This window comes from Salmo salar, unplaced genomic scaffold (assembly GCF_905237065.1).
Source record: "Salmo salar unplaced genomic scaffold, Ssal_v3.1, whole genome shotgun sequence".
NCBI lineage: Eukaryota > Metazoa > Chordata > Actinopteri > Salmoniformes > Salmonidae > Salmo > Salmo salar.
Genome location: NW_025547394.1, coordinates 43,893 through 67,500, shown reverse-complemented (window position 1 = coordinate 67,500; position 23,608 = coordinate 43,893). Strand labels below are relative to the sequence as shown.

General features: G+C 41.6%; 2 protein-coding genes and 1 long non-coding RNA gene across 3 annotated transcripts; all 3 read right to left on the bottom strand.

Moving 5' to 3' along the window:
- Nucleotides 1-3,765: 3,765 nt before the first annotated feature.
- On the bottom strand, nt 3,766-6,533 carry LOC123731806 (uncharacterized). The gene is made up of 2 exons (XM_045711223.1): nt 5,474-6,533; nt 3,766-5,431 (listed from the first exon to the last, which is right to left on the bottom strand). Exons 1-2 carry the CDS (start codon nt 6,218-6,220, stop codon nt 5,183-5,185), a joined length of 996 nt encoding a protein of 331 aa, XP_045567179.1. The 5' UTR covers nt 6,221-6,533; the 3' UTR covers nt 3,766-5,182.
- Nucleotides 6,534-8,117: 1,584 nt separating this feature from the next.
- Nucleotides 8,118-18,895, bottom strand: LOC123731807 (uncharacterized). Its single transcript, XR_006762845.1, has 2 exons — nt 18,469-18,895; nt 8,118-8,824 (listed from the first exon to the last, which is right to left on the bottom strand). It is a non-coding gene; the product is annotated as an uncharacterized lncRNA (long non-coding RNA).
- On the bottom strand, nt 14,245-17,585 carry LOC123731805 (uncharacterized). The gene is made up of 2 exons (XM_045711222.1): nt 16,120-17,585; nt 14,245-16,044 (listed from the first exon to the last, which is right to left on the bottom strand). The coding sequence occupies exon 2, from the start codon at nt 15,944-15,946 to the stop codon at nt 14,747-14,749; it is 1,200 nt and encodes a 399-aa protein (XP_045567178.1). The 5' UTR covers nt 15,947-16,044; nt 16,120-17,585; the 3' UTR covers nt 14,245-14,746.
- Nucleotides 18,896-23,608: the final 4,713 nt, after the last annotated feature.

The window sequence follows — 23,608 nt, the reverse complement described above, 5'->3', positions numbered from 1 at the left end:
TCATGTTGTGGTTAGGATCATGTTGTGGTTAGGTTAGGATCATGTTGTGGTTAGGATCATGTTGTGGTTAGGATCATGTTGTGGTTAGGATCATGTTGTGGTTAGGATCATGTTATGGTTAGGTTAGGATCATGTTGTGGTTAGGATCATGTTATGGTTAGGATCATGTTGTGGTTAGGATCATGTTGTGGTTAGGATCATGTTGTGGTTAGGTTAGGATCATGTTGTGGTTAGGATCATGTTGTGGTTATATTATGTTGTGGTTAGGATCATGTTGTGGTTAGGATCATGTTGTGGTTAGGATCATGTTGTGGTTAGGTTAGGATCATGTTGTGGTTAGGATCATGTTGTGGCTAGGATCATGTTGTGGTTAGGTTAGGATCATGTTATGGTTAGGTTAGGATCATGTTATGGTTAGGTTAGGATCATGTTGTGGTTAGGATCATGTTGTGGTTAGGATCATGTTGTGGTTAGGATCATGTTGTGGTTAGGATCATGTTGTGGTTAGGATCATGTTGTGGTTAGGATCATGTTGTGGTTAGGATCATGTTGTGGTTAGGATCATGTTATGGTTAGGATCATGTTGTGGTTAGGATCATGTTGTGGTTAGGATCATGTTGTGGTTAGGATCATGTTGTGGTTAGGATCATGTTGTGGTTAGGATCATGTTGTGGTTAGGATCATGTTGTGGTTAGGATCATGTTGTGGTTAGGATCATGTTGTGGTTAGGATCATGTTATGGTTAGGATCATGTTATGGTTAGGTTAGGATCATGTTGTGGTTAGGATCATGTTATGGTTAGGATCATGTTGTGGTTAGGTTAGGATCATGTTGTGGTTAGGATCATGTTGTGGTTAGGTTAGGATCATGTTGTGGTTAGGATCATGTTGTGGTTAGGATCATGTTATGGTTAGGATCATGTTGTGGTTAGGTTAGGATCATGTTGTGGTTAGGATCATGTTGTGGTTAGGATCATGTTGTGGTTAGGATCATGTTGTGGTTAGGATCATGTTGTGGTTAGGATCATGTTGTGGTTAGGATCATGTTATGGTTAGGATCATGTTGTGGTTAGGTTAGGATCATGTTATGGTTAGGATCATGTTGTGGTTAGGATCATGTTGTGGTTAGGATCATATTGTGGTTAGGATCATGTTATGGTTAGGTTAGGATCATGTTGTGGTTAGGTTAGGATCATGTTGTGGTTAGGATCATGTTGTGGTTAGGATCATGTTGTGGTTAGGATCATGTTGTGGTTAGGATCATGTTGTGGTTAGGATCATGTTGTGGTTAGGATCATGTTATGGTTAGGATCATGTTGTGGTTAGGTTAGGATCATGTTATGGTTAGGATCATGTTGTGGTTAGGATCATGTTGTGGTTAGGATCATGTTGTGGTTAGGATCATGTTGTGGTTAGGATCATGTTGTGGTTAGGATCATGTTGTGGTTAGGATCATGTTATGGTTAGGATCATGTTGTGGTTAGGATCATGTTGTGGTTAGGATCATGTTGTGGTTAGGTTAGGATCATGTTATGGTTAGGATCATGTTGTGGTTAGGATCATGTTATGGTTAGGATCATGTTGTGGTTAGGATCATGTTGTGGTTAGGATCATGTTGTGGTTAGGATCATGTTGTGGTTAGGATTATGTTATGGTTAGGTTAGGATCATGTTGTGGTTAGGATCATGTTGTGGTTAGGTTAGGATCATGTTGTGGTTAGGATCATGTTGTGGTTAGGATCATGTTGTGGTTAGGATCATGTTGTGGTTAGGATCATGTTGTGGTTAGGATCATGTTGTGGTTAGGATCATGTTGTGGTTAGGATCATGTTGTGGTTAGGATCATGTTGTGGTTAGGATCATGTTGTGGTTAGGATCATGTTATGGTTAGGATCATGTTGTGGTTAGGTTAGGATCATGTTGTGGTTAGGATCATGTTGTGGTTAGGATCATGTTGTGGTTAGGATCATGTTGTGGTTAGGTTAGGATCATGTTATGGTTAGGATCATGTTGTGGTTAGGTTAGGATCATGTTGTGGTTAGGATCATGTTGTGGTTAGGATCATGTTGTGGTTAGGATCATGTTGTGGTTAGGATCATGTTGTGGTTAGGATCATGTTGTGGTTAGGATCATGTTGTGGTTAGGATCATGTTATGGTTAGGATCATGTTATGGTTAGGATCATGTTGTGGTTAGGATCATGTTGTGGTTAGGATCATGTTGTGGTTAGGATCATGTTGTGGTTAGGATCATGTTGTGGTTAGGATCATGTTGTGGTTAGGATCATGTTGTGGTTAGGATCATGTTGTGGTTAAGATCATGTTATGGTTAGGATCATGTTGTGGTTAGGTTAGGATCATGTTGTGGTTAGGATCATGTTGTGGTTAGGATCATGTTATGGTTAGGATCATGTTGTGGTTAGGATCATGTTGTGGTTAGGATCATGTTGTGGTTAGGATCATGTTATGGTTAGGATCATGTTGTGGTTAGGATCATGTTGTGGTTAGGATCATGTTGTGGTTAGGATCATGTTGTGGTTAGGATCATGTTGTGGTTAGTTTAGGATCATGTTATGGTTAGGATCATGTTGTGGTTAGGATCATGTTATGGTTAGGATCATGTTGTGGTTAGGTTAGGATCATGTTGTGGTTAGGATCATGTTGTGGTTAGGATCATGTTGTGGTTAGGATCATGTTATGGTTAGGATCATGTTGTGGTTAGGATCATGTTGTGGTTCGGATCATGTTGTGGTTAGGTTAGGATCATGTTGTGGTTAGGATCATGTTGTGGTTAGGATCATGTTGTGGTTAGGATCATGTTGTGGTTAGGATCATGTTGTGGTTAGGTTAGGATCATGTTGTGGTTAGGATCATGTTATGGTTAGGTTAGGATCATGTTGTGGTTAGGATCATGTTGTGGTTAGGATCATGTTGTGGTTAGGATCATGTTGTGGTTAGGATCATGTTGTGGTTAGGATCATGTTGTGGTTATGATCATGTTGTGGTTAGGATCATGTTGTGGTTAGGTTAGGATCATGTTATGGTTAGGATCATGTTGTGGTTAGGATCATGTTATGGTTAGGATCATGTTGTGATTATATTATGTTATGGTTAGGTTAGGATCATGTTGTGGTTAGGTTAGGATCATGTTGTGGTTAGGATCATGTTGTGGCTAGGATCATGTTGTGATTATATTATGTTATGGTTAGGCCAGGATCATGTTGTGGTTAGGATCATGTTGTGGTTAGGATCATGTTATGGTTAGGATCATGTTGTGGTTAGGTTAGGATCATGTTGTGGTTAGGATCATGTTGTGGTTAGGATCATGTTGTGGTTAGGATCATGTTGTGGTTAGGATCATGTTATGGTTAGGATCATGTTGTGGTTAGGATCATGTTGTGGTTAGGATCATGTTGTGGTTAGGTTAGGATCATGTTATGGTTAGGATCATGTTGTGGTTAGGATCATGTTGTGGTTAGGATCATGTTGTGGTTAGGATCATGTTGTGGTTAGGTTAGGATCATGTTGTGGTTAGGATCATGTTGTGGTTAGGATCATGTTGTGGTTAGGATCATGTTATGGTTATGATCATGTTGTGATTATATAATGTTGTGGTTAGGTTAGGATCATGTTATGGTTAGGATCATGTTATGGTTAGGTTGTTGTGATTATATATTGTGTTGTGGTTATGTTGGGGGGGTCCTTTGCACAGAGTTGTAGTCAGAACATACAAGAAGTCCAGTTAGAAATATGACACAAACACAAAATCTTCGGTTTTAAACTCTTCGTTTAGTTATAAATGCAATTGCAGACAGAAGTTCACATACAAAAGTACCTCAGTAACCTATAAGGAAAGTTCTGCGTGGGATCAAACCCAAACACTGGCCTTTTATACCTGTTGATCACACACCTATGGACACTGGTACATGAATGTATAACATGAGCAGAAATCGTTGCAGCCGTGGATTACCATTGCGGTGTGTCAGTAACTTCCTGTGAGTTAGTAACTTCCTGTGTGTCTCGTTCAAAATGCGAGACCGTTTTCTCAGACCATCTTTACCCTGAAAGTACGTGACACACAGCAAGGCACCTTCATACATTGTAGTTGTACATTTTGTACATTTTAGTCATTTAGCAGACACTCTTATCCAGAGCGACTTACAGTAGTGAATACATACATTTCATTTTCATTTCATGCATTTTTTTTTTTTGTACTGGCCCCCAATGGGAATCGAACCCACAACTCTGGCGTTGCACACACCATTCTGGCGTTGCAAACACCATGCTCTACCAACTGAGTCGCAGGGAAGGCGTTATATGGCAGTGATGACGTGGTTTCCTACAGACCTCCCTTATCACCCCTTACATTCCTCGCTTTTGAGACTACCTCGTCCCACAAACGTATCAGAATTTACCGTTGGATTTCTGGAGTTTTAAAACCTTCCCACATAGGTAGAATAATAATCACCAGAACCGTCGGGGGAAACACGGGAGGATCATAATGAGGACCGTCATCAGAACCATCGGGGGAAACACGGGAGGATCATAATGAGGGCCGTCATCAGAACCGTCGGGGGAAACACGGGAGGATCATAATGAGGGCCGTCATCAGAACCGTCGGGGGAAACACGGGAGGATCATAATGAGGACCGTCATCAGAACCGTCGGGGGAAAACGGGAGGATCATAATGAGGACCGTCATCAGAACCGTCGGGGGAAACACGGGAGGATAATAATGAGGACCGTCATCAGAACCGTCAGGGAAACACGGGAGGATCATAATGAGGACCGTCATCAGTGCCATAGTTATAATCATCATATACATTTTAGTCATTTTAGCAGACGCTCTTATCCAGAGCGACTTACAGTAGTGAATGCATACATTTCATACATGTTTTTCCTCCGTACTGGTCCCGTACTGGTCCCCGTGTGGGAATCGAACCCACAACCCTGGCATTTGCAAACACCGTGCTCTACCAACTGAGCCACACGGGACACGGGACAGACAATACCATTAATCCTGGTATAGCTTCATTAACTGCCCATTTTCCAAAACAACACAAACAAATACCAACTAAAACAGGAGCCACAAAATAAAGAACACCCAACGGGTATTTTTCTTTTATCTTCTTCCAAACACAGGTCCCGAATTTGTCATTATTATTAAACCATTTCCTTAGTTTAGTTCAGAGGTTCGTCATCACTCGGTCGCAGAGTGTTAGCGAGCTTACCCATTTCCTTAGGAATGTGCCCTGTCGTATTGTCAGAGGAGTCAGGAAGAAGCACGACACACTGGTTTGCAAGATCCCAACGCTAGTACCCGGGCGGCTAGGACATAACCAAGTGCCAAATTTCGTGTCTTTTAGCCCACTGCCTTCAAATTCTGGGACGTCTAGAGATAACTGGGCAAAAAAAACTTTCATTGTCAAGGTAATGTGGGTCTGGAGAGAGTAGGTGAGGTTATTCATCCAGGTAATGTGGGTCTGGAGAGAGTAGGTGAGGTTATTCATCCAGGTAATGTGGGTCTGGAGAGAGTAGGTGAGGTTATTCATCCAGGTAATGTGGGTCTGGAGAGAGTAGGTGAGGTTATTCATCCAGGTAATGTGGGTCTGGAGAGAGTAGGTGAGGTTATTCATCCAGGTAATGTGGGTCTGGAGAGAGTAGGTGAGGTTATTCATCCAGGTAATGTGGGTCTGGAGAGAGTAGGTGAGGTTATTCATCCAGGTAATGTGGGTCTGGAGAGAGTAGGTGAGGTTATTCATCCAGGTAATGTGGGTCTGGAGAGAGTAGGTGAGGTTATTCATCCAGGTAATGTGGGTCTGGAGAGAGTAGGTGAGGTTATTCATCCAGGTAATGTGGGTCTGGAGAGAGTAGGTGAGGTTATTCATCCAGGTAATGTGGGTCTGGAGAGAGTAGGTGAGGTTATTCATCCAGGTAATGTGGGTCTGGAGAGAGTAGGTGAGGTTATTCATCCAGGTAATGTGGGTCTGGAGAGAGTAGGTGAGGTTATTCATCCAGGTAATGTGGGTCTGGAGAGAGTAGGTGAGGTTATTCATCCAGGTAATGTGGGTCTGGAGAGAGTAGGTGAGGTTATTCATCCAGGTAATGTGGGTCTGGAGAGAGTAGGTGAGGTTATTCATCCAGGTAATGTGGGTCTGGAGAGAGTAGGTGAGGTTATTCATCCAGGTAATGTGGGTCTGGAGAGAGTAGGTGAGGTTATTCATCCGATTTTCCCCAAACTGAAACTTCAATGCTAGGTATTAACACAAAACAAATCTGGAGTGGCTTTGGAACGTGACCATAAGCTTAATTGGTTTTCAAGGAATGCTACGAGTATGGCGAGGTCCTACTCTTTTCAGGGAGAAGAGTTGGACAGGATTGCTACTGCAGGGATACTAATGAAAGGGATAAAACAGTCTCACCCAGATAACAACAACAACAACCTCTCCATTTGGAGAGGAGGGTCGAGATGAGCATTCCCACCACACATCCACATCTTTCCCCTAAGGTGATCCCATACATACAGCATTCCCACCACACATCCACATCTTTCCCCAAGGTGATCCCATACCCTGGTTAGCATTCCCACCACACTCCACATCTTTCCCCAAGGTGATCCCATGCCCTGGTTACCATTCCCACCACATCTCCCATCTTTCCCCCAAGGTGATCCCATACCCTGGTTAGCATTCCCACCACACTCCACATCTTTCCCCAAGGTGATCCCATGCCCTGGTTAGCATTCCCACCACACATCCACATCTTTCCCCAAGGTGATCCCATACCCTGGTTAGCATTCCCACCACACATCCACATCTTTCCCCCAAGGTGATCCCATACCCTGGTTAGCATTCCCACCACATCTTTCCCCAAGGTGATCCCATACCCTGGTTAGCATTCCCACCACATCCCACATCTTTCCCCTAAGGTGATCCCATACATACTTAGCATTCCCACCACACATCCACATCTTTCCCCCAAGGTGATCCCATACCCTGGTTACCATTCCCACATCTTTCCCCAAGGTGATCCCATACCCTGGTTAGCATTCCCACATCTTTCCCCAAGGTGATCCCATACCCTGGTTAGCATTCCCACCACACATCCACATCTTTCCCCAAGGTGATCCCATACCCTTGTTAAGCATTTTAAAACTAACACCTGTAATCTGTTTTGCTGCATCAACCAAATGCCATGTACCCTAATTTGAGAAATTCCTTCTATGCAGTTCTTGATCTGGCAGTAGTCTTGAGTAATTCCCGCAAGTAGTCGTTACCCCAACAGGAAGTGAGCCATTATTGCAAACACACAGGGGTGGCACACCACCATTCCTTATACCAATCAAAACAGGCTCTACAGTAGTTGTCCCTAAATTCTCAATCCACACATTTTTAGCAGGATACATACATTCAATTGCCTTTCTTAACACCCCTCCTACTTGGGTCCTGGTAGTTCTTGGCCAAATCATTTTAAACCACTTTCCTTAGGAGTTTAGTAGGGAACCAGCCTAACATCCACCCCAGAGAACTGCATCTTTCAGTCCCAGTGAGACATTCTTTCCCTGGGGATCCTTGAGTGGTTGTCCCAGAAAAAAACTCCTAAGGTACAATTCCCTTTTTACTTACTCTTTACTTGTCTTATCCTTATCCCTTCGTATGAAATACAACAATCCACATCACCTGTTCATTCTCACCCGTAGGTGTCATCATCGAACCAAACAATTCTTTAGCTGAGCCTGGTTTCTGAAAGAAAAATCCACACTTGAGTCCCATTTGGTGAGGTCTGCTTACCCAGTAATGTCAACCAAGGATACCAAAGAATTAGTAGTATCCCCACTGGCCGACCCTAGAATCAGTAGTAGAGACGCTATCGACACACACCATGGTATTTTACCCCTGCACCTACTTCCCTTTTTCCTGTTATTTACAATAGAACCCTCCTGATCATGTGTAACAGTTGGTTCTTCGGGCTTTTGGTCTCGGCCCCTTCTGCTTCAGCCTTTTGGTCTAGGCCCCTTCTGCTTCAGCCTTTTGGTCTAGGCCCCTTCTGCTTCAGCCTTTTGGTCTAGTCCCCTTCTGCTTCAGCCTTTTGGTCTAGGCCCCTTCTGCTTCAGCCTTTTGGTCTAGGCCCCTTCTGCTTCAGCCTTTTGGTCTAGGCCCCTTCTGCTTCAGCCTTTTGGTCTAGGCCCCTTCTGCTTCAGCCTTTTGGTCTAGGCCCCTTCGGCTTCAGCCTTTTGGTCTAGGCCCCTTCTGCTTCAGCCTTTTGGTCTCGGCCCCTTCTGCTTCAGCCTTTTGGTCTCGGCCCCTTCTGCTTCAGCCTTTTGGTCTAGGCCCCTTCTGCTTCAGCCTTTTGGTCTAGGCCCCTTCTGCTTCAGCCTTTTGGTCTAGGCCCCTTCTGCTTCAGCCTTTTGGTCTAGGCCCCTTCTGCTTCAGCCTTTTGGTCTCGGCCCCTTCTGCTTCAGCCTTTTGGTCTAGGCCCCTTCTGCTTCAGCCTTTTGGTCTAGGCCCCTTCTGCTTCAGCCTTTTGGTCTAGTCCCCTTCTGCTTCAGCCTTTTGGTCTCGGCTACCTCCTCTGATTCCATGTCCTCCTTTGGCTCCATCATCCACTGGCAATGGGAGAGATGTTTCCATCCAGACTTCTCCGTGACCCTAACCGCCGTCGGGCTTGCCATCGTCACCTGGAATGGACCTGTCCACCTTGGTTGGTTCCATGTCCTCTTATGAACCTTGATACGTACCCCAATCCCTTACTGCAACTGGCAAGGTGTTCTGGATCCCCCTCCGTCAACTGCCTCCCGGGGCCTTCCTAGTATGAGAATGGAGAGAGACCTGACAACAAGAGGTTAATTCTACTCATGTACTCAATGTGATCATTTTCAGCAAATGTCAGGTCAATTTGTCTTTCTGTCTTATATGGAGGGAACATTCATAGGTCTACCGGTCATAATGCGACTCATTTCCATCAGCAACACAGGGGGAGATACTCCACCCAGGTGTTTACCTGATGAATGGCAAGCCTTAGCCAACTTCCCTCCTTTAACTTGTTGGGGATAGGGGTGCACGGCCGGATAAAAAAACATACCCGATTTAATCTGGTTACTACTCCTGCCCAGTAACTAGAATATGCATATAATTAGTAGATTTGGATAGAAAACACTCTAAAGTTTCTAAAACTGTTTGAATGGTGTCTGTGAGTATAACAGATATGGCAGGCCAAAACCTGAGAAGATTCCATGCAGGAAGTGGAAATCTGATTAGTGGAATCACCTTCAACACTTTGCCTATAAAACACACCGTGAGTTAGGATTAATTTATCACTTCCTAAGGCTTCCACTAGATGTCAACAGTCTTTACAAAGTGGTTTGAGTCTTTTATGGTAGAAACTGACCCAAAGAGAGGCTTGGAAAGTTGGTTACAGGGGGAGGGCCATTACTACTATGACGCGGGCGCCCATGGGTAGCCTCTCATTCCGAAACGTTTAGTAAGACAATGCAATCGTCCGCATTGAATATTATTGAAGCTCTGGTTGAAAAAGGCCCTAAAGATTTTTGTTATACAACATTTGACATGTTTGAACGAACGTAAATATATATTTTTTGCTCTTTCGTGGCGACAAGTCCCGCGCGCTACAGTACATTATGAGTAGCCTTCGGAACACGCTAACAAGAAGGAGCTATTGGGACATAAATTATTAACTTTTTCGAACAAAACTACATTTGTTGTGGACCTGGGATTCCTGGAAGTGCCTTCTGATGAAGATAATCAAAGGTAAGGGAATATTTACAATAGTATATTTGATTTTAGATGGTTCCAAGATGGCGCTAATCTGTATCGCCTAGCCTATTTTTCTGAGCATACCACCTCGTTTATTGCAAAGTGTGATTTCCCAGTAAAGTTATTTTTAAATCTGGCAATGCGGTTGCATTCACGAGATGTTAATCTATAATTCTTTGAATGACAATATTACATTTTAACAATGTTTTCGAATAGTAATTTTGTAAATTGTAGCGCTGCTTCACCGGAAGCATGTGAGGGAAAATATTTTCTGAATGTCACGCGCCGATGTAAAATGCTGTTTTTATATATAAATATGAACTTTATCGAAAAAAAATGCATGTATTGTGTAACATGATGTCCTAGGAGTGTTATCTGATGAAGATTGTCAAAGGTTAGTGCTGCATTTAGCTGTGTTTTGGGTATTTGTGATGCATGCTAGTTGCTTTGAAAATGGCAGTGTGATTTTTTTGGCTGGGTACTCTCCTAACATAATCTAATGTTTTGCTTTTGCTGTAAAGCCTTTTTGAAATCGGACAACGTGGTTCGATTCAGGAGAGGTGTATCTATAAAATGGTGTAAAATAGTCATATGTTTGAGAAATTGAAGTTATAGCATTTATGAGGTATTTGTATTTCGCGCGACGCGATTCCACTGGCTGTTGACTAGGGTGGGATGCAAGCGTCCCAGGTTCCCAGACAGGTTAAGGGTCTGGTTGGCCCTTTCAGTCACCCCATTACTCTGTGGATGGTAGACAGAGCAGAAGTTTGTATCTATCCCCATCCCCATCATCTAGGCCACTTGGGCAACCACATCTCCTGTAAAAAAAAGGGTGCTATTGTCTGCAGACAAAAAACCTCAGGAACACCAATTCTAGGGAATAATTTTTACCCCTCACCAGAATTTTTGCCATTGTCTTTGGAATCACAGTGGGAAATGCCTCCACCCATCTGGTGAATCTATCAATTAGCACAAGACGGTACCTCATACGTTCCTTTCTCTCTGCCAAATCAATGACGTCCAATGCTAAGTGGACATACGCCCCCTAGGGGTGGGGGAAAGGACCAGGTTTTAGAGGTGTTCCTTCGGCTATATCATATTCCATGCAAGTTCCGCATTGTCTTCCCTGTGGCTCAGTTGGTAGAGCATGGTGTGTGCAACGCCAGGGTTGTGGGTTCGATTCCTACGGGGGGGCCAGTACAAAAAAAACTAATGTGTGAAATGTATGCATTCACTACTGTAAGTCGCTCTGGATAAGAGCGTCTGCTAAATGACTAAAATGTAAATGTAATTAAAAAAAAAAATCGAATTGCTTGACGTGCTGAATCAAAATTTGGACAAAACCAATTATAGGGAAATAGCCTCTATCATATCCCCCCCCGCCCTTGACGAGTGAGTCATACCGTAAGCCAATCGGCAAACGGGAAATGAGAGTAGACGGAAGACGAGGCCTTCCCGTGACTTCCTGTCTCCAGATACCTGTCGCAGGGTCATTGTTGCAGCCCTGCTGCTGAGACGGCAAAAAAAATAAGTCTGTAGGCTTTGAAACAGTTTGCAGAAAACATAAAGAGAGCGGAGAGTATAAACACATTTCAGCAGCTAATCTAGCGGTTTCGTCAACCAACGCATTTCCAAGGGTAGCACAAAAAAAAAAAAATCAGCAACTCTCAGTATGTGGCAGCTACTTTTAACATTTTACATTTACGTCATTTAGCAGACGCTCTTATCCGGAGCGACTTACAAATTGGTGCATTCACCTTATGATATCCAGTGGAACAACCACTTTACAATAGTACATCTATATCTTTTTTTGGGGGGGGGTAGGGGGGGAGGGTTAGAAGGATTACTTTATCCTATCCCAGGTATTCCTTAAAGAGGTGGGGTTTCAGGTGTCTCCGGAAGGTGGTGATTGACTCCGCTGTCCTGGCGTCGTGAGGGAGCTTGTTCCACCATTGGGGTGCCAGAGCAGCGAATTGAGATGATAACATCATAGTTGTGCTAAAAGATCAGTCACCATACTGTTGTTTCGAATAGGAAGTACCACGCTCATTCGTAAAACCTCTACTCTTCCATACCTCCAAAAAACCATTATAAAACATACACCTATTGTGTATGCTGAGTCCAGAGTAGATAGTTACTCTCTCCCCCTCCGCCTCGTTTTACACGCTGTAGTTAGCGCTTGTTACGCACGTCTCTTGGAGAGAGGGGAAACGCAACACACCGCTACACTCAACTCCCCGTGGAGGTAAAGAGGTATGGGACTGTAGGTGGAGGTATAGAGGTATGTGACTGTAGGTGGAGGTATGGGACTGTAGGTGGAGGTATAGAGGTATGGGACTGTAGGTGGAGGTATAGAGGTATGGGACTGTAGGTGGAGGTAAAGAGGTATGGGACTGTAGGTGGAGGTATAGAGGTATGGGACTGTAGGTGGAGGTATAGAGGTATGGGACTGTAGGTGGAGGTATAGAGGTATGTGACTGTAGGTGGAGGTATGGGACTGTAGGTGGAGGTATAGAGGTATGTGACTGTAGGTGCGGGTAAGGATGACAGAGACAGAGAATATTACCGTTTACAGGGAATACGGTAATGTGGGGAAAAGGGGCTGGACCGAACCAAAGCAAAGAAAGCAAAAGTTAAAGACTCCCCTCTCCTACCTTACCTGCCTACCCACTACTTATCTAACCATTTAGCACCTCCTGGCGCGCTAACCAAAATACAAGGGGTGGTCCGCCCAGGTCTTACCTAGTGTGCATAGACAGAGTACATACTACGGGTATATGTATGCCCACAGGCCTCTTGCCTAAACACTCCCAAGGTGCCTTTCCCTTCCCCCCCCTTGGGAACAAATGAAACATAATAATACAAACTTTAAGTGTTACAATTACAATATTCAAAAACACTGAGTCCTATTGGCACACACAAACCTCAGAAGCAGCGGCTGCAAAATACACTGCTCCAAAAAAAAAATAAAGGGAACACTTAAACAACACAATGTAAACTCCAAATCAAACTGTCCACTTAAGGAAGCAACACTGATTGAACACTTTCATTCAGATCTAGGATGTGTTGTTCAAGTGTTCCCTTTATTTATTTTTTTGGAGCAGTGTACTTTACAACAAAAAAACTGTCTCTGAGCAACAACAAACACAGGACATCCAAGAAGCTCTCTCTTCTCCTGACAAAGGAACACTGGCTTTTACCTAGCCGGAGAAGGAGTTGGTAATTGAAGAGACAGCTGTTTCCCCTTACGAGAGGGAGGGTTCGAGAGCTCCGATCGTCGATGGGGGGGGGGGGTCCGACCAATCAAACTGGGTTAGAATCCAGGAAGCCCATTTCCTGAAAAATAAACACATACAAGCCCCAAAACAACACAGAAACCGGGGGAACGTAACAGTGCTAGTATTTCAGCTTGCTGAGCTGAGAAAGTTTCTGGTAAGAGTTGTTTTATGTGTATGCTCGTATCAATTGACACAACACCAAAAAACCCAGCATGTTTCCTATCTGTTGTTTTGATCAATGTAGGCAGACCCATCTAAAACAAACCAAAAAAACACCATGTCAGCCTGAGACAGAGGGGGGGGGGGGGGTCAGAGAGGTCAGGCCTTAAGAGTCAAATTTGAATCTGTTATTCGCAACAGTTGAGGTGTACCTTCTTGTCTAGTTGCCGGCAAAATCAGCAGGGTTTACAGTTTCGCATCTCTCAACGGTAAGGTTTGTCTGTGTAAGTAGAGTCTCGTATCGTGCCAGTCTTGCAGCTGTGAGACAGGAGTTTTTCTGGTTCAGAAGTGCCAACACTTCATGTGACACGTACACAGTTGCATTGTGCATGAGTATCAGTGATGCACTTTTCTCAATTGCATATGCAGTTGCCGCCAGGCTTCCAGCACATGGATGCATACCTCTCACCACCTTATCCAATCTGGTTCAGTAGTAAGCACAAGGTTTGTGCTTGTTACTAACCGTTTGAGTTACAACGGCTGAGGCAAAGCCTCCTCTCTCGGCTACATAAATGTGGAAATGTTTCTTGAAGTCTGGCAGGCCCAGAGCTGGAGCGTTAGCCAATGCTTTCTTCAGGTCTTCAAAGGCCTTAGCTTTGGTCCGTGTCCCACACCAATTTCTCTGAAAGCCTGCCATTACACATCTCCCTCAGCGGTCTCGCAATCACCGAGTAGTCGCAAATCCAATTCCTACAATATCCTGTACACCCAAGAAATGACATAAGGCCTTTAATGTTCACTGGTCTCGGTGTGGTAAGGATTGTCTCGATTCTTTTCTTTTTTGACAGAGTCTTCTGATGTTGGGAGATCTCCAGTCCTATAACTTTGGGTTTCCACAGCTGTAGTTTCTCCTTTGAAACGTCGTGTCCCCGTTTTTACTGCCAGTTCCTTTTTAACAGGTGGAGGGTTTCAATCTTTGCAGATTTCTGGAGTTGTCGAACAGATCAAATTCAGGATCCTTTTAACAACATCAGGTGATCAACACGTTGAACCATAGTGCTTCCTCCAGGGAATGCTACATCTCTTAGGTCATTCTGGAGGACAAGGTTGAAGATCGAAGGGCTTTTCACAAAATCCAGGTGGATTACGATTGTAAGTGTACTGAGTTCCTTTGTAGGAGAAAGAGAACAGGTTGCGACAGTCTGGGTGGAGTGGGACTGAGGAAAAAAATGCCAAACGTATAGTTCAATGAAAGAAAAAGGTCGACGCTTCAGGTGGCACACTTGACAGTATTACTGATGGGTCAGGAAACCAATGGAAACTCGCAGTCCACCATTTTATTAAGTTGTCTGAAATCCTGCACCATCTTGTATTTCCCTGTAGGCTTCTTCACAGGGAGGATAGGTGTGTTAATACAAGCTGATGGTAGAGGGTATATCACTTGACGTTGGTTGAGTTCACCGATGGTGCTACCTATTTCTTCTTCGGGTGACATTGGGTTTCTGTTTCTGTCTTGGACCATCATATCCTGGTTTAAGCCTTACCTTATACAGGTTCGGCTGATTTTTTTATCAACCCGATGTCGTGTCCCCCTTTTTGACCACAGGTAGTCTGGTACCGAACTGAGCTCATCTTCGTCCCGCCTCTGTTGGGGGCTGTATTCAGTTATTTCAGGAGTGCAAGGAATACGGCTATAGTCATTTTCGATGTCAATCTTCAGCTCTCCAGCTTGATTAACGTAGGTAAAATGGCCTCCGTTGTCTTTGGTTTTCTTCCAGGATCTACCTTGTCCTTGATATCGTCCTCTGTTGCCTCCTCTGTAGTTTCCCCAACGCCTTCGCCTGAATCCAGGCTGCGGATTCCATGCACGGGTATATTGGGGTCCTTGTGTACACCGGTTTCTTTTATGTCCAAACGGGCCACATCCCCAGCAGTGAACTGGTCCCGTGGGTGGAGTGGGAGGATGGAATGGCTGTGGGTTCCCGTACGCCTTTGGCAGGCGCTGTAAAAATGGCTGCGTCGCTGCTCCAGGTCCGCTGGGTAGTGCTGCAGGAACTGGAGTGTTCGTCACTACGAGGTCAGGTCCCTCTGTGCTCTTGTTTGCGTTTTGAAGCTGTGCTAGCTGAGCTTTCTTCAAGGCGTCGTCAAGATCTGCTTGTCGTGTTTTTTCTTCTTCTGTTATTTCATTAGACCACGTTCTGCAGAAATGACGCAAGTGATCCTCTTTTGTGGGGCCGTCCATTCTACGCCATCCAACGACATCTTTTACCTTAGCCTGTATTTTGTCTGGTAAGTTCCTACAAGCTTTGTCGTAGAACATTTCTTCAGTCTCAAAGGTGTTGTCGTGTCGCTCCCCTAGTTCTTTAATCCACTTCCTTTTCAGTCCGTCAATCCGGATGCCGAAATCGCTCTCAACTCCAAACACGTGGTCAGTCAAACGGGATAAATCCCTGATCATGGGAAAAGTACTTCTCAGGTGTGCCCACAATTCTGCTCTAAACTGTCCAAGTCCCAATTCGGGAGGTTTGGTGTCCAGTTGGCAATTTCTCATTGCGTCTGATAACTGCCCTCGAGTCGGAACACGGGAAAGCAGAGCTTTTATATCCCCTAGGCACAGGTCTTGATGTCCGTATTTGTTTTCAAAGTCCCTTATCCAGTTGTCTGCACCCTTCGTAATCCTCACCGTGCCTTTTACTGCAGTTTCAATGTCCCCCAAAACGCCACGGTTTGTATTCAACATACACTGTGCTCTTGTGGGTCAGTCTTGTACATTCTGTAGTCACTGGAGCCAGAGGATTTCTTTGGTGTTGGGTTAAGCTTCATCTTCCTGAGTTCTTCCTCTGATTCATCAGTGGATGAGTCCAGTGAGTCGATTTCTTTCTTCAGGTGGCCCGTTCCCTTTTCCGTCTCTTCCTCTTCTTCATCCCCCGATGATGATGACGGTCTCTTCGTTTCTCTCTTCTTTTCTCTCCATATTTCTTTCAGTTGATCCTCTTTTTCCGCTTTCTCCAATTTTTTTGCTCATAGAATTTATCTCTACTTGTCTTTACTTTCGGATACATATTTTCCTTTTTCACCTCCTTTGCCTTTTTCTTTTCCTGATCCAAATCGTCACTGCCCGTCCACCTTTTGGGAGGTCCGTTCTTCCTTCAAGGTGGAGAAGGTGGGGGAACCCGATAAGTATGGACTGGCGGGAGTTCTATAGGATGATCAAGTTTTCCATTCCTTCGCTTTTTTTTTTTCTGTCCATCTCTAGAAATGTTCTGTCTTTCATCATCTTCTTCTTCTTCTCTCATTATCTCCCGTCTTAATATCACTTCGTCTCCAGTAAAAATACAGGGGGGAGACAGTCCTCCCATGACTGGGGGGGGTTTACAGCTTTCCCCCGGGGCCCCCCCCCCCATCTTCATATGTTGGGGTTGCTGTTGGACACACCGGACCTGAACCCGGGTATTTCCTGTTTTTTCTCCCTTCCAAGGCCACCTGATTCTTGAGATAGTTTAGTTGACTCTGTACATTGAGTATCTGTCCTTCAGTTGTCAGTAACTTTTCTTCTTGTCCTTTTTCCTTGTTTGCTTTGCCGGGCCTTTCACAATTTCCCTTACGACTCGGCATTTCTCCAAATCAAATGAACCCGTTTTGGGATAATATTGATATTTTTTTCTTTCTTTCTTTGTCCACTTATACCATTTCTCTCAACAACAAAAAAAAACAACCCCCCACACACCAGGTCCTTCTTCAGGAATGGGTATTTACCTAGTATCTGGCTTCGTTGGAGTACGGTCGCTAGGAGCCTCTCTATATTCTGTTGCCATGGTGTTTTATGGTTGTTTATTTAACGAACGAGCTGCGTGTAACGTTGGGCTAAGTGGAAGTTTTTTTTTTCTTCTATGTGTTGGTCCTTTTTTTTTACGTCACGTTTCCCCCCCACCTGTTTTTAAATATTCTACGTGGCTACTCTACCCTCTCTATCAGTGTGTGTGTGGGGGGAAGTTAGTTAGTTAGGGTAGTTCCTGTGTGATACAAGGAAACTCGATTCTATTCTATGTATGGTCAGTCATTTTTCTTTTAGTTTAACCCCGTTCGTTAAACCACGCTACCGTGTAGAAGGAACGACATTATACATGTACTTAATGTAAAACAGGTTTCACTCTCACTGGAATGTCTACGATCTCCGTCTATTCTTTCATTATGGGTACAGATATTTCATATGTGGATTTTAATAATAATTTTTAATAATAATAATTGATTACTATCAAACGTTCTTTTTTTATAATAATCCAAAATCTAATCCCACACACCTATTATCGTGTTGTTGATTTGGATAAAACCCATACACTATGATCAAATGCTTTTAGTTCAAAAAAATTTTTTTTGGGGGGGGGGGCCCATCTTCCAATTTTCCAATCTCATCAATTTATAAATCGTACATTTAGAACACAATACAGAAATAAACACAATTATAGTCCTCAACACAGGTCAGGACAGAAATAAACAAAATTATAGTCCTCCACACAGGTCAGGACAGAAATAAACACAATTATAGTCCTCCACACAGGTCAGGACAGAAATAAACACAATTATAGTCCTCCACACAGGTCAGGACAGAAATAAACACAATTATAGTCCTCCACACAGGTCAGGACAGAAATAAACACAATTATAGTCCTCCACACAGGTCAGGACAGAAATAAACACAATTATAGTCCTCCACACAGGTCAGGACAGAAATAAACACAATTATAGTCCTCCACACAGGTCAGGACAGAAATAAACAAAATTATAGTCCTCCACACAGGTCAGGACAGAAATAAACAAAATTATAGTCCTCCTCACAGGTCAGGACAGAAATAAACAAAATTATAGTCCTCCTCACAGGTCAGGACAGAAATAAACAAAATTATAGTCCTCCACACAGGTCAGGACAGAAATAAACAAAACATTGTGTACACAAAACCAGCATTTTCAACAGGCACGACGGCCTAAACCACAGCTTTATACCAAGTTTCACACCAGGTCCTGTAACAGTCAGAAATTCCTAACTATACACCCGAAATGGTTTGTGTCCATAGATCAACATTCACATATTAACACACCACGGGCTTCTATAAACATAGGTATCTATCCACTTCCATAATAATTTACCAACTCAGTTGAGGTGAGTTGACACTTGCATACTGGAACGAATCATCAGAGACACAGTGTTTTAAATAAAATAAAAATAATCTCAGACTTTTTAGATTATAACAGGCGTCTGTTTACCTTGTTAATTTGATGTGCAAACACAGTGGGCGATGGTCCTCCCAGCAGCAATGGTCACTTACTCCTGGTTAGCTCGCCCAAAAAATGTTGAAAGGGGGGAGAGATCCTTTTGCACAGAGTGGTATACAAGAAGTCCAGTTGGGGAAATATGAGAAAAACACAGGCTCCTTTTAAAAAAAAAACAACGTTTTTTTAAACTCTTCGTTTAGTTATAAATGCAATCGCAGACAGAAGTTCACATACAAAAGTACCTCCAGTAATCTGTAAGGAAAGTTCTGCGAGTGATCAAACCCAAACACTGGTCCCTATTTTAAATTTATACCAGTTGATCACACACATATGGTGCGATCAGCCTACACACTTCCTATGCTAACGCTTTTTCATAAAAGCGGTTTTTGTAGTCATCTTCTAAGACACACGGATACATTTGAATTTATAACATGAGCAGAGAACGTTGCAGCTGGAGGGGCGGGGGGGTTTCCCCCATTGCGGTGCGTTAGTAACTTCCTGTGAGTTAGTAACTTCCTGTGTGTCTCGTTCAAAATGCAAAACCGTTTTCTCAGACCATCTTTCCCCTGAAAGTGCGTGACACACAGCAAGGCACCTTTTTTTAATACATTGATAGTTATATGGCAGTGATGATGTGTTGTTATGATTATATATTATGTTGTTGTTATGATTATATATTATGTTGTTGTTATGATTATAATGTTATGTTGTTATGATTATAATGTTATGTTGTTGTTATGATTATAATGTTAAGTTGTTGTTATGATTATAATGTTATGTTATGATTATAATGTTATGTTGTTATGATTATAATGTTGTTATGATTATAATGTTATGTTGTTATGATTATAATGTTGTTATGATTATAATGTTAAGTTATGATTATAATGTTATGTTGTTATGATTATAATGTTGTGTTATGATTATAATGTTAAGTTGTTGTGATTATAATGTTATGTTGTTATGATTATAATGTTATGTTGTTGTTATGATTATAATGTTATGTTGTTATGATTATAATGTTAAGTTATGATTATAATGTTATGTTGTTGTGATTATAATGTTATGTTGTTGTGATTATAATGTTATGTTGTTGTTATGATTATAATGTTATGTTGTTATGATTATAATGTTGTGTTATGATTATAATGTTATGTTATGATTATAATGTTATGTTGTTATGATTATAATGTTATGTTGTTTTGATTATAATGTTGTTATGATTATAATGTTATGTTGTTATGATTATAATGTTATGTTAAGTTATGATTATAATGTTATGTTGTTATGATTATAATGTTATGTTGTTGTGATTATAATGTTATGTTGTTATGATTATAATGTTAAGTTATGATTATAATGTTATGTTATGATTATAATGTTATGTTGTTATGATTATAATGTTAAGTTATGATTATAATGTTATGTTATGATTATAATGTTATGTTGTTATGATTATAATGTTATGTTGTTGTTATGATTATAATGTTATGTTGTTATGATTATAATGTTATGTTGTTGTTATGATTATAATGTTATGTTGTTGTTATGATTATAATGTTATGTTGTTGTTATGATTATAATGTTATGTTGTTATGATTATAATGTTATGTTGTTATGATTATAATGTTATGTTGTTATGATTATAATGTTATGTTGTTGTTATGATTATAATGTTATGTTGTTGTTATGATTATAATGTTATGTTGTTGTGATTATAATGTTATGTTGTTATGATTATAATGTTAAGTTATGATTATAATGTTATGTTGTTATGATTATAATGTTATGTTGTTATGATTATAATGTTATGTTGTTATGATTATAATGTTATGTTGTTGTTATGATTATAATGTTGTGTTGTTGTTATGATTATAATGTTATGTTGTTATGATTATAATGTTATGTTGTTATGATTATAATGTTATGTTGTTATGATTATAATGTTATGTTGTTGTGATTATAATGTTATGTTGTTATGATTATAATGTTATGTTGTTATGATTATAATGTTATGTTATGATTATAATGTTATGTTATGATTATAATGTTATAATGTTATGTTGTTTTTATGATTATAATGTTATGTTGTTGTTATGATTATAATGTTATGTTGTTATGATTATAATGTTATGTTGTTATGATTATAATGTTAAGTTGTTATGATTATAATGTTATGTTGTTGTTATGATTATAATGTTTTGTTGTTATGATTATAATGTTATGTTATGATTATAATGTTGTTATGATTATAATGTTATGTTGTTGTTATGATTATAATGTTATGTTGTTATGATTATAATGTTATGTTGTTGTTATGATTATAATGTTATGTTGTTATGATTATAATGTTATGTTGTTATGATTATAATGTTGTTATGATTATAATGTTGTTATGATTATAATGTTATGTTATGATTATAATGTTATGTTGTTGTTATGATTATAATGTTATGTTGTTGTGATTATAATGTTATGTTGTTGTTATGATTATAATGTTATGTTGTTATGATTATAATGTTATGTTATGATTATAATGTTATGTTGTTATGATTATAATGTTATGTTATGATTATAATGTTGTTATGATTATAATGTTATGTTGTTGTTATGATTATAATGTTATGTTATGATTATAATGTTATGTTGTTGTTATGATTATAATGTTATGTTGTTATGATTATAATGTTATGTTGTTATGATTATAATGTTGTTATGATTATAATGTTGTTATGATTATAATGTTATGTTATGATTATAATGTTATGTTGTTGTTATGATTATAATGTTATGTTGTTGTGATTATAATGTTATGTTGTTGTGATTATAATGTTATGTTGTTATGATTATAATGTTGTTATGATTATAATGTTATGTTGTTATGATTATAATGTTATGTTGTTATGATTATAATGTTATGTTGTTGTTGTGATTATAATGTTATGTTGTTGTTATGATTATAATGTTGTTATGATTATAATGTTATGTTGCTATGATTATAATGTTATGTTGTTGTTATGATTATAATGTTATGTTGTTATGATTATAATGTTATGTTGTTATGATTATAATGTTATGTTGTTGTTATGATTATATTGGTCCTTTTGTAGCTTGTGCCTCCTATCTGTGAGATTGGCTGGTGCCGTCACACACACACACACACACACACACACACACACACCCACCACTGCTGCACTAATGTACCTGTTGAGATGGGGTTCACTCAGGGTTCGGTGCTGCACTAATGTTCCTGTTGAGATGGGGGTTCAGTGCTGCACTAATGTACCTGTTGAGATGGGGGTTCAGTGCTGCACTAATGTACCTGTTGAGATGGGGGTTCAGTGCTGCACTAATGTACGTGTTGAAATGGGGGTTCACTCAGGGTTCGGTGCTGCACTAATGTACCCGTTGAGCTGGGTTCACTCAGGGTTCGGTGCTGCACTAATGTACCCGTTGAGATGGGGGTTCACTCAGGGTTCGGTGCTGCACTAATGTACCCGTTGAGCTGGGGTTCACTCAGGGTTCGGTGCTGCACTAATGTACGTGTTGAAATGGGGGTTCACTCAGGGTTCGGTGCTGCACTAATGTACCTGTTGAGATGGGGGTTCACTCAGGGTTCTGTGCTGCACTAATGTACCTGTTGAGATGGGGGTTCTGTGCTGCACTAATGTACCTGTTGAGATGGGGGTTCTGTGCTGCACTAATGTACCTGTTTGAGATGGGGGTTCACTCAGGGTTCGGTGCTGCACTAATGTACCCGTTGAGCTGGGTTCACTCAGGGTTCGGTGCTGCACTAATGTACCTGTTGAGATGGGGGTTCACTCAGGGTTCGGTGCTGCACTAATGTACCCGTTGAGCTGGGTTCACTCAGGGTTCGGTGCTGCACTAATGTACGTGTTGAAATGGGGGTTCACTCAGGGTTCGGTGCTGCACTAATGTACCTGTTGAGATGGGGGTTCACTCAGGGTTCTGTGCTGCACTAATGTACCTGTTGAGATGGGGGGTTCTGTGCTGCACTAATGTACCTGTTGAGATGGGGGTTCTGTGCTGCACTAATGTACCTGTTTGAGATGGGGGTTCACTCAGGGTTCGGTGCTGCACTAATGTACCTGTTGAGATGGGTTCACTCAGGGTTCGGTGCTGCACTAATGTACCTGTTGAGATGGGGGTTCACTCAGGGTTCTGTGCTGCACTAATGTACCTGTTGAGATGGGGGTTCAGTGCTGCACTAATGTACCTGTTGAGATGGGGGGTTCTGTGCTGCACTAATGTACCTGTTGAGATGGGGGTTCACTCAGGGTTCGGTGCTGCACTAATGTACCCGTTGAGATGGGTTCACTCAGGGTTCGGTGCTGCACTAATGTACCCGTTGAGATGGGGGTTCACTCAGGGTTCTGTGCTGCACTAATGTACCTGTTGAGATGGGGGTTCAGTGCTGCACTAATGTACCTGTTGAGATGGGTTCACTCAGGGTTCAGTGCTGCACTAATGTACCTGTTGAGATGGGTTCACTCAGGGTTCGGTGCTGCACTAATGTACCTGTTGAGATGGGGGTTCAGTGCTGCACTAATGTACCTGTTGAGATGGGGGTTCACTCAGGGTTCGGTGCTGCACTAATGTACCTGTTGAGATGGGGGTTCACTCAGGGTTCTGGGTTATTATGGTCTGTTCAGTGGAGGAGGGCTGGAGGGATGTTTGCTATAGATGATGCCCTGTTACTGCGGGCAGTGTTCATTTATGCATTAGCCATCAGCAACAGTGTGTGTGTGTGTGTGTGTGGATCTTCCTGCTGCTAACTGATATGTGTGGCATCTCATTTACCGATCCTGACCTTCAAGGTTAATCATGTTCCACAAAGCAATCAACTTTACACACACACAACCCACACACACACACACACACACACACACACACACACACACACACACACACACACACACAGTAATGTATTCCTATCCTGGATGTCTGTTCAAAAATAAGTAATTTAAAATCTTGGCTGGTGTATAAATGTAGAATCTCATTTCCTCGTCACATCTCAAGAGGGACAGAATGTTTATATATTCATAGATACAGACTGCTGTGGAACAACCAGATGTGAGATGTTTCTAAAGCCCTGAAGACTCGTGTTCGC